Source organism: Lonchura striata, chromosome 2 (genome assembly GCF_046129695.1).
Source record: "Lonchura striata isolate bLonStr1 chromosome 2, bLonStr1.mat, whole genome shotgun sequence".
NCBI classification, from domain to species: domain Eukaryota; kingdom Metazoa; phylum Chordata; class Aves; order Passeriformes; family Estrildidae; genus Lonchura; species Lonchura striata.
This window is the reverse complement of record NC_134604.1, coordinates 116471733-116483284: the sequence shown is the minus strand read 5'-3', so window position 1 is coordinate 116483284 and position 11552 is coordinate 116471733. Positions and strand designations below refer to the sequence as shown.

General features: G+C 52.2%; 1 protein-coding gene across 1 annotated transcript in view; it reads right to left on the bottom strand.

Moving 5' to 3' along the window:
* Positions 1–11552, bottom strand: part of ITSN1 (intersectin 1) — a 106673-nt gene continuing 95121 nt past the window's right edge. Inside the window, 8 exon segments of the mRNA XM_021538736.3 lie at positions 1–3791; positions 4799–4972; positions 5417–5500; positions 5600–5682; positions 6758–6879; positions 7338–7550; positions 10027–10194; positions 10981–11079. Coding sequence (XP_021394411.2) covers positions 3643–3791; positions 4799–4972; positions 5417–5500; positions 5600–5682; positions 6758–6879; positions 7338–7550; positions 10027–10194; positions 10981–11079 — 1092 coding nt within the window. The 3' untranslated portion in view covers positions 1–3642.

Genomic DNA, 11552 nt, shown 5'->3' with positions numbered 1-11552 from the left:
TGCCTTTAAACACTTTTCTGTGAGATTTACTTGATATTTGACAATGACAACAGAGCTGTATTTTTATACTGTATGTACAATAATCACATATATATCTATAAGCATGTACTGAACTCTGGATACAGCAATGTGCATGTAGGACAGGAGTGGAGAGGCTGAACAAAGCAAGGGCAGATGTGGAATGTATGCACAGAGCAAGCCCTCAAAGCAATTTCTCCTGATTCCCAGCTTCTCCCTGTTTCAAGGGCTTTGAGTGCTGGGTTTGAATGAACTGAGATCTCACCGTGACAAGCAGAGCAGTCTGGAACCAGGCACTGCTGTTGGAGTCAGAGTCTGGACTTGTCACATCTCAATTTTGAGAATATATGAGAGGAAAAACTCCATTACCCACAATGTTTCCCACCCTAATCCTCCTCACATGTAACAAAAAGTGACTGAATTGTTTTTAAAGGATAAAAAAAAATGTAAAATGAGCATTGAAAAAGTGCCCTCATAAAAACTCACATTGTGAAAATACTGAATAACTAAGTGCATCTAGGAAAAACCTGCTGCAATCACTCAGCTCTTTGGCTCAGTGTCAGCTCAGAGCTGGGCTCTGGCTCCCAGGTGCCCAAGTCCCTTCCCCAGCTCTGAGCAGCCTCTCCTGGCTTTACAGCCCAGCTCTCCATCAGCTTTGCCCCAGGCAGGCTCTCAGCAGCTCTGAGCCAAGGCCAGCCTGGGGATGGTTTTATTTTACAGCATTTCCAAGTGCTCAAGCCCTGGCAGGGGCTGCCCAGGGAGCTTTGCAGTGCCCATCCCTGCAGGTGTCCCCTGGAGGTGGCACTGAGTGCTCTGGGCTGGGGACAAGGTGGGCATGGGGCCCAGCTGGGACTCCCTGGGCTGGGAGGGCTTTGCCAGCCCCAGGGATTTGGGATTGTGTGACTCCAGGAAGCACAGTTGTGTCTGGGAAGCTGGCAGTGCTGATGTGCCACCGAGCTCCAAGCTGTCCAGGGCATGGACACAGCCTGTCCCCCGTGCACAGGCACAGGATGAGCTTCCCCTTCAGCACTGCATGAGGGATTCCTTGGATACCTGTGAGCCAAACTCCAGCCTTTCCTCATCAGTGTTTGAGTAACCCTGCTGGCACTGGTGGGAGTTCATCCAGGGAGAGTGGGACATCCCAAGCAATGGGGCTGGCAAGGGGCTCCTTCTGTCACAATTCCCCAAGCAGGGCAATCCTACAGGCTGCTACAGCACTTCCCTGGCAGTGCCCAAGGTTGGATGGGGCTTGGAGCAGCCTGGGACAGTGGGAGGTGTCCCTGCCATGGCAGGGGTGACACTGGATGGGATTTAAGGTCCCTTCCAACCCAAACCTGTCTGGGATTCTCTGATGTCCATGACACAGGTTGCAATCTGAGCGGGGCCCCTGAGTGAAGGGTCCCCCACTTCCAGCACCTCCAAAACCATGCCCAAGGTTTCTGCATTCCAGCCACGAGACTTTTTTGTCCTGTTGGCCAGTTCAGCTGTCACTGGAGTTGATGCTGGTGAAATGACACTATTAACAAACAAAGTGATGCTACTTGTGAAACACTGAAGTGACTGTTCACCCTGTTGGCAGCACTGAGTAAAATTAGGACAGCAGTAAAAGGTTAGACAATGACATTTAATGGTACTCCAGTAATAGATTTTATCACTTTTTTTATCCTACCACAACAATGTGTATTTTCATATACATTATATTTAATAAAATGTATTGATATGGAATTAGGAAAGCATGGGTTTAGTACTATTTACATATTTTAATTGAAACCATTTTCTTAACAACATTGAAAAATAGAAACTTAAAGTTCTCTTGATCGTGTTTTCAGCCAGTTAGTGGTAAACAAATGCATGCCTAGGAAGTCACACTCCCTCTAAAACGTGGTCAGTTGAAAGTTTCTAACTAAAGTGTGTATCTCTGTTTTGTTTCAAAAAATACATAAGTATGTCTGTCATTTCTGATACAAAATTCTACACTATCTTCAATAAATAAATAATAAAGCGATTCTGAAAAGTATGAAATGTAAACTTTGTTGTCCCTCCAACATACATTTTTTTTCCTTCCCATTGCTTGAAACATTACAGTGGTCTTTTAGGAAATTATAATACACAGACACTTCCCAGCACAGTTTACACTTATTACCATACTGATCTACCTACCTGTTATGGATATATCCTAATTTCCTAATGGAAACCAATAAGACTTGGAGTGCTAGAGAACACCGCCGACACAGGAGAGGTGGGAACCAGTACTGAAAGGACATGCAAGGAACACCAAAACCTAACAACAGCTCCACGAGAACGTTCACATGCGAATGACACGGGCTGGCACCTCCCATCCGGAATGAAGTCCTTACAAAAATACCAGTGGATGCGTGGCAGGGCATGGACGAAAGGAATCCAAGCAGAACAAAGAGGAATTTGACTCTCAGGGATCTTTTGTCCCCCCCCACCCCGAGTCCGGACTCGGCAGGGCCTCACACGTGTGCCTGAGGGAAAGCAGACGTGGAGCCCACCTGGAGCCAGAGCTTTGCCAAACAGGGACTGGGCCTGGACTTATCCATGGAGTGAAAGGGATGCAGAGCCCTGGCACTGCCCCGATGGCTTTGGGTTCCTACTCGGCAGCACCAGCAGGAGCTCTGTGGTGACATCCAGCTCCCCGTGGGAGCGGCAGGACGGGGCTGAGGCTGTGGCAGTGCCCTGTGCCCGGCTCACACAGGGCAGCTCAGCTCAGCTCCACACCTGGGCACCGACACCGCTGTGCACGCCAGGCCCTGCAGGCTGGAGCTCCGCTTCCTGAGCTGCAGCCACGATTGTTTCCTCTTCCCCACGGCGGGTGACGCTCCGCCTGGGAGCGGCAGCCGTGAAGGAGCACCTGGGAGGTACACACGACACCCAGCAGGGCTCTGTGCCTCACCCTGGCCTTCCTGCCCCAGCACTTACAGCCCTGGGGACAGCAGCAACCTCCAAAGGGACCGAGGGCTGGACTCTTCTGGAGTGCAATTCATCTCTGTGCAGAAGGCCTGGATAGCTTTTATCTTTAGGGGCGACACGAGTCATGAAGTGGTATGATAATAGAATCTTCTCTGTTTATAGATATAGACTATTTATTTTCTAAGTCTTTTCAGTACCATCATGAAGATCTTCAAAGATCTTCTTGCTGCAAAACTGCTCCTTCCATTCACTCACATTTACACACCACTCTGCTAGGCAATAGGCACAGAACTCCTGAAGGGGAAAACCCTCAGAAAGCCTCCAAACACACCCACACCGCCTCCTCCACGGGAACCACCGAGCAGGGCAGCTGGAGCAAGCACAGCCACCCGTGTGTTTTGCCAGCCATCCCCACTGCAGCACAAGGAACAACAGGGTTGTTTCACCAGCCCAGGAAACCAACGCCAGGTTCCACACAGAGAGATTGAGGGAGATCTCCTCACTAAATTGGGACTCATGTGTTCAGTGAGAATTATCAAGGCACAAAGATGCTCCTGTTTGCTTTGATAACCCTCTGACGTGTGAAGGGCGAGCAGTAGTTTCATGCCACACCAGCAAGGACTCGGTGACACTTCTGCAGACACCTCCTGCAGTGAACTCTGGCTGAATTCTGACACGGGCCCCTCTCTCCTAAGGCTCATCAAACAGCTGCAGGTCCAGGCGCACCACGATCTCCCCCGTGGGGACTTCGTGCAGAAGGAGACACTTCGTAACTGGTCCCTTGGAGCCCTGATCCTTCTTGATGTCTGCCACACGGATCTCTGTCCTGCCCAAAAAGTCTGGAATGCAGAAACACAGCGTGCTCAGGACAGGGAAACCAGAGCCTGCAGAAGGACCTGAACTTCCACCCACACACAACAAAAGAGAAAACGAGCCTTTGGTCCAACTTTAGTTATGCACTTGAAGAGGGCCAAAGGCTGCCAAGCTGCAAAGAAGGGCATTTAGCCAGACCATGTTAAACAGTAGCAGCATTAAAACTAAATTGGCCCATGAGTGGAAAAACCCACTATGCAATTCACAGCTGCCTTGCTTCAGGGACTTCTTGATTTTATGGCATGTTAGCAGAAGGCCAAAGTCCTCAGTTGAACCTGAGAGTGAACCTGCTGGAGATGACAGAGCCAAGCAGGTCATCAGCCCAGCAACGAGGTCAATGAGCCAGTACTAGTCCTGTCCAAACACTGCCTGAGAGATTGTGACTCCAAAATACACCCTGTGATCCTCCACAAGTTCATCCCAGGTCATGAAATAAGAATGAGTGAGGATGTGGAATCCCCACCCCTGCAAGTGTTGAAGGCCACTCTGGCTGGGGCTTGGAGCAGTGTGGGATAGTGGAAGGTGTCCCTGCCCATGGAAGGAGCTGGAACTGGATAATCTTTAAGGTCCTTTCCAAGCCAAACTGTTCCATGACTCTACTGGGTTGGGAATCCTGGGCTTGTTTTTGCTACTGTTACTGTGTATAAGAGGAGCTCAAAGACATTTCTCTTCCTCCTGCCTGAACCCCTCTGTGTGCAAGCAGCATCCAGAGCTTTCTGGACTCTTAGAATCACAAGTCACATTTTAGTTGTTGTCAACTGCACAAGAAAAGGAACTCTCAAAACCCAGAGGGAGCTGCAGCCTTTTTGTGCCGATACTGGGTGGAGCAAGGTTGACTCCTAAATATGCAAAGAAAGTCAAATCTGGGGTATCTTTAAAGATCATCTCCCAGCCCAGCCCGTTCCCTCTGATTTCCCTCCGCAGGAATGCTGCTCCTCAAAAAAGAGCTTGGCAGGGGCAGCCCCGTACGCACCGTCCGGGGAGAACTGGTCCCGCTCGAACACCGTGATGCACAGCACGTCCTGCTCCAGGTCCTTGATGAAGAACTGGCAGTTGGAATTCCACTTGGGATTGAGGGTGTCCTGGATGGTCTTGGTGATGTGGCACTGGGAGCCCATGGTCACCTCGCAGTAGGGGTTGCTCTTGCCTGGGAAGATGGGAACAAACAGAAACGAGTGGGGCTTTTTTAGCTGCATGCTCCTGCTCCCGGAGCTTCCTTCTGCTCCAACAGCCAGCTGGGCTGGGAAAGGCTTTGGATCCACCAGGCCTCTGGCCCCATCCAGGCTCTGGCCCCATCCCAGGCTCTGTAATGGGCTACATTAACATCGCAGAGAATAAATACTCTGCTGGGTGCTGAGCACCCTCCACTCTTCCCTTCAGGACTTCATGGCTTGTGTGGCGGAAACGGAGCCAGTCTGAAACAAAGCCTCACGCAGGACAACTGCAGGACCACGGCTCAGCTGCACAAAGTCACCCCTGCCTGTTTCACCTTCATTAAACCCAAAATCATGTCTGGGACAGAACCCCTGCACAGCTAGGCTGGCAAATGGGAATGTCCTGTGGATGGAGCAGAGAAAGCCAAGGCACTCACCATGGGACCTGCAGGGTTTCAGCTCAATGCCTTCAACAACATTCACCATCAGCCTCCCGATGCCTGTTGCTCTCTGAGATCGAACTGTGGTGGAACAGAAGAGCAGAGAGAAATGTCACCAATGGCTTTTCCTGCCCAGGGACTTTTCCACGGAAGATGAGACCCCCACATCCTATGCTGTACCTAAGTAAGCCTTTTCCCTCTTCTTCTTTTCAGTCTCTATGTAAAGTTCTGAGGCAGCTTTGATCTTCTGAACCCAGGCAGTCCTTCAGAAGGAAAGGAGAAAAAAAAAAAAGTTGCAAAATGCCATTTCTGTTTTTCCTTGCTGGAGCACAGCAGGCAAAACTAAAGCTGTCCCTCCTTCCCAGCCAAGGCTCTGGCCCCATCCCAGGCTCTGCCATGCCACAGATGTCTGCCTGGAAGGGATCTTATTGGAATTTCAGCACCTGCAGAATGTAACCACCCCAAGGCAGAAAACCCCAGCACACAGAGAAAGCTCAAGAGAGCCACGAGCAGGAGATGCTTGGTGAGAAAACAAAAGAGGTTTCTAAAGAAGAGGTTTGTTTTCATCCAGCCCCTTGTTTTCCTGAAATAAACTGATTTCTTGGAGCCAGGAGGTACAAGACACTGCTGCTGCTGAGGTGGTCACTGTCCCTGAGATTGGTGCCTGAAATTTCCTACCCAATTCTTCTGACTCCCAGGACTTTAAAAGCATAACCTGGGGAGTCCATGTGTGGTGAATGGGCCCTTCTGGGAAACCATTTCATGCTGAAGAATCACAGAACATCCTGAATTGGATGGGACCCACATGGATCACTGAGTCCACCCCAACAGCTTGTGCCTGAAGGAGGCTGAGGGGGAAGGCTGACAGAGAAAAAGGGTGGCAGTGGGGCTACTAAGTGACCTCAGGGGTTAGAAGAACTGCTGTGACATACAAGGGAGTCTGAGTCAAGGAAACATGGGAGAGTCTGGAGGCTGTGCATCAGTTTTGGAATGCCAGATGAAGAGATGCTGCTCCACAGTTTGGGTTGGGAGGCATCCTAAAGGGCAGAGACACCTGCCACCACCCCAGGTAACAGCAGAAGATAGAATTGCATCTTTTGGCTTCTTCATAAAATGTGAAATGCAGCCTAAACATCCACCCTCAGCCATTTCATCACCAGTCTAGCTGGAATTCAGAAAACGTCATTATTTCTTCCTTCTTTTCAGATCACCATATTCTCAAGAATGAATTTTCCAGTCTTGGAAAATAACCAGCTTGGAAGTGCTCTGCAAGTTTCTATCACAACCATTCCCATCCTACATTTACCAGACTGTTTGAAGGCCCACGAAGGCACTTACCTTTCATTAATGCTTTCGGCCCGGAGTGTGTAGACTCTGTCAATGTGGGAGATGTGGAAGATGGGCTCGTCTCCAGAAGGGTCTGTGGGTAATTTTACCAGTACCTCATTTAGGAAAATGGGCTGTAAAACATCAGCAGAGCTGGAGTTGTACTGCAGAGTTTGCACGGGGGCATTCAGCACACATCAGCTCACAGCAGGCTTCATTCCATGCCCCAAGTATCTCTCCCCTTCTGCCTCCTATATTTCTGCAGAAAATTTTAAAAGCTGACAAAGACAGAGGTGGCTGTATAGCCTGGGGACATTCCCAGAGACAGCCAAGCACAGCAGAGTTTCCTCCCCCAGAGAGCAGCGAACGCCGCTCTCCCTCCACTCCCTCAAACACAAGAGCCCTCATGGAAGAGTTTTATTCAAGCAAAACCTCAAAAGCATCTTTTCTTATCTCACTAGAGCACACAGCCACCCTTCCTGCCATCAGCCCCTGAACCCCAAGTTTTCAAACTCTTCTCTAGGAAGGCTCTTGCCCACAGCCCCAGAATGGAGCTCCTGAGCTCCCCAACCCCTGTCAAAGCAGCACTTACAGTTTTGTACATTTTGTATTGCAGGTTGGACTTGGGGCTGAAGACCTTGTCTGTGCCAGAAGAGCCAAGAGGTTTTATGATCTGAGTGAGGAGGAGGAAGTCGTTGAAGAGAAAGCCATACAGCTCCTTGTTACTCTTGGCTTTATAGAGCTTCCCACTGTGCAGGAACTTGCGTGGTCCCAAGCAGTTTGTAACTGAATTAAAAACGAGTTGCTGCGAAAAGTAGAAGAAGAACAACAACGCACTGTATAAAGTGAAACAATCGGGGCTGCCCTGCAAGAGACCAAATACAGTTTTGAGTCCTGGTTCCAGTCCGTGTCACGGCGGTGACGAGCCATGCCTCGAGCACGACAAGCGGCGCAGGTCACGGGAGCCCCCAGAGGGTCCCCTGGAGGTCACAGGGCTGGGCAGGCAGGGAAAGCCAAAAGCATCTGTGCCCCCGGCCACGCACGCCACCTCCAGGGGTGGCACCGAGCCAGGGCACCTGTCCTGGGTGAGCAGCAGCTCTGCCAACGGCCTCTCACAGGCTGAGCTTCCCCAAGGGCTGCATTCTGAACTGGGTTTGGACTTCACCCCTTAAAACACCCCACAGGATTCCAGATGGTCACAACACCCGAGCTAGAGCTGCTCGCCACTGGGACCGGTGCAATCCCAGACTCAGCCAGGCCTGGTTAGGGATCGGCAGAGTCTCGCCCTTGCCTGCAGTGCCATTTTCAGGTTTAGTTTCACCAGGGTTTGGCACAGCTCTCCCCACCCAGGGCAGCTGGCTCTGGAGGGGCTCCTCTGGCAGGCTGGAAAGGCCTTGGACAGAAAACAGGGAGAGGCTGGGCTGTTCCCTGCCATGGCTGGGGCTGCTGCTGGTGCAGCAAGCACCCCAGGCTCTGTCAGGGTGTGGAGCTGCTGTTCTGGGGCCAGGCACCACCTTCAGAAGATAAAAGCAGCCACTCTCCTGCTGGCAGGCAGCTGGATGTGCTGACATTGTCACACCCGTCCTTCTCCGGAACAGTCAGTCTTCCTCAGGTGAAATGCAATTTTTCTACTTTATGAACCAACCAGTGCTCATTATTTTTTTACCTTCTAGAATGAAGGTAAAAATGAATGAAAATCAAGTTGTGATCTGTCTGCCTCTGTTACCTCCACCAACAAGAGGAAGGCCATCAGAATATCTTCCCTCCTTTTGCAGGACATACAAACAGAATATTTCTAGAAACTTATCACGCAACCATAAAAAATAACATGGCATGGGAGGCAGGGGTCCTCTCTGTAAAGTCTCCAGAGATTTGATCAGTATTCTTGAGCTTTCGAGTGTATACAAAGCTTTATCACAGAAAATATTTCTAAAGACTTGGTTTTTGAGGCACTCTGTAGAGGTCAGGTGCAGTTTGGAGTGGGATACAGCAGTCCCATAGCCACTGCTCCAGGAAGAACTGGGGAACTGGGAAGTGATGGGTGCCAATGGACTGCTCCAGAGGCAGGCAGCAGAGCAGGGCTCAGCCCGAGGGGCAGAGCACGAGCAGCAGCCAGGAGGGCGTGCAGGAGGCCAGGTGGAGCCAGGGGATGGGGATGGGATGGGATGGGATGGGATGGGATGGGATGGGATGGGATGGGATGGGGACGGGGACGGGGATGGGATGGGGATGGGATGGGATGGGATGGGATGGGGATGGGATGGGGATGGGGATGGGATGGGGATGGGGATGGGATGGGGATGGGATGGGGATGGGATGGGATGGGATGGGATGGGATGGGATGGGGATGGGGATGGGGATGGGATGGGATGGGGATGGGATGGGGATGGGGATGGGGATGGGGATGGGATGGGATCGGATGGGATGGGATGGGATGGGATGGGGATGGGGATGGGATGGGGGTGGGATGGGGATGGGATGGGATGGGATGGGGATGGGATGGGGATGGGATGGGATGGGATGGGATGGGGATGGGATGGGGACGGGGATGGGATGGGGATGGGGATGGGATGGGGATGGGGATGGGATGGGGATGGGATGGGATGGGATGGGATGGGATGGGATGGGATGGGATGGGATGGGATGGGATGGGATGGGATGGGATGGGATGGGATGGGATGGGATGGGATGGGATGGGATGGGATGGGGATGGGGATGGGATGGGGATGGGGATGGGGATGGGGATGGGGATGGGGATGGGGATGGGATGGGGATGGGGATGGGGATGGGGATGGGATGGGATGGGATGGGATGGGATGGGATGGGATGGGATGGGATGGGATGGGGATGGGATGGGGACGGGGATGGGATGGGGATGGGGATGGGGATGGGATGGGGGTGGGATGGGATGGGATGGGGATGGGATGGGGACGGGGATGGGATGGGGACGGGGATGGGATGGGGACGGGGATGGGGATGGGGATGGGATGGGATGGGATGGGGATGGGGATGGGGACGGGGATGGGGATGGGATGGGGACGGGGATGGGGATGGGGATGGGATGGGGACGGGGATGGGATGGGGATGGGATGGGATGTGGGAGGGATGGGATGGGATGGGGATGGGATGGGGACGGGGATGGGGATGGGGATGGGATGGGATGGGATGGGATGGGATGGGATGGGATGGGATGGGGATGGGGATGGGATGGGATGGGGACGGGGATGGGGATGGGGACGGGGGCTGCTCCGTGTCCCCAGCCCCCTGGCAGCCCCGGTTACCTCGGAGAGGCCCTCGCACTGCACGTGGGCCTGGATCCACTCCAGCCTGTCCGAGTTCTCCTTCTCGCGCACGCCCTCGTTCACCTGCGAGCACAGCTCCTCCGCCTTCTCCAGGGCGTGCTTCAGGTGGCTGTGGTCAGGGTGGTTCTCGGGGGTGTTCTCTATGATCTGCACAAAGCAAAGGCAGCCTCAGGCTCCTGGCACCACGGCTCAGCTGCACTCGCCCTGCCAGCCCCACACGGCCATCCCAGTGCCAGCAGAGCCAGCCCCACGGTCATTTTCCTCCTTGGCAGACGTGAGAAATGGGACACAAACACTGTGTGGGAACAGCTGGATTGCAGGCCTGCCTGCACAGCCTTTGCACCAGGACACTGCTGGCTCCTCTGACAGAGGCACACACATTGCAGCCAAACACAGAATTGCAGCCACGACTGCTGAAGGAATCCCTTCAACACCAACATCCAATTCATCATTCCCTGTGAAAGCCTCGGGCCATGTTCCACGGTGTTATTTGGGATGGGAAGTGTTAAGAAACAAGTGGAACTTAGGAAAGGGCTGTAAATCCTCCAGCACCATCAGCACAGGGAACCTGCAGCAATCCAGGCTCAGCCTGTGGGGAGGGAATGGCACTGAGAGAAAAGGCAAATATGAGCCAAAGGTTGTCTTGTTGCTCCTATTATCTGAATTTTAAATTTTCACTCGGCATTCGCTGCCTTCTGATTCTTTGGGTGCAAGCTTCATCTCTGTTTCAAATGGAAATATCGAATCATTTTGCCAAAGCCCAGGGAATGATCCCATTTTCTATACTGGAATCAAGTATTAAAGGACATCCCACATTCCCCAGCACATCAGAAGCCTCACAGTGACAAAGCCTGACACAAATAAGGAAACAACCCTTTAATTAAGGTGTAAGCAAAGCAGCACCAAACCCACCATGTGTGCAAAGGAACGTACATTTTTAATTATTAGTGGGTATCTGGTTACCCGTTGCATAGGCTTTAGTAGAAAACTTGATAGTGGCATTCCTTTACAGCGAGGATCCATTGCTAACCTCTGAAACATTAGAGAGGTAAAATCTGGTTAGTCAGGTGGTTTAAACCCCAAAAAATGAGCTCCTCCAAGAAAGGAAAAGGGAAGGCAATAAATGAGCACCAATCCTCAGCTGAATCTGCTCTGAGGTCACAACATCAGCAGAACTCCTGGTGGGTTTTTATACTTCTTCACCTGCCTTGTCTGGACAAGAACCCCAGGATCACCAAGGCTGGAGGAGCCCTTCAGGATCACCCAGTGCCACCCAGCATCACCCAAACCCTGTCCCCAAGGCCACATCCAGACTCCTCTGGGACAATTCCAGTGACTCCAAACCTCCCTGGGAGCTCATCCCAGGGCCTGGCCACTCTGTGAGGGAAAAAGGTGTTTCCAATCTCCAACCTGAGCCTCCCCTGGTGCCATTTGAGGCCATTTCCTCTCCTTTCCCTCGGGACACGGCAGCAGAGCCCGACCCCCCGGCTGTCCCCTCCTGGCAG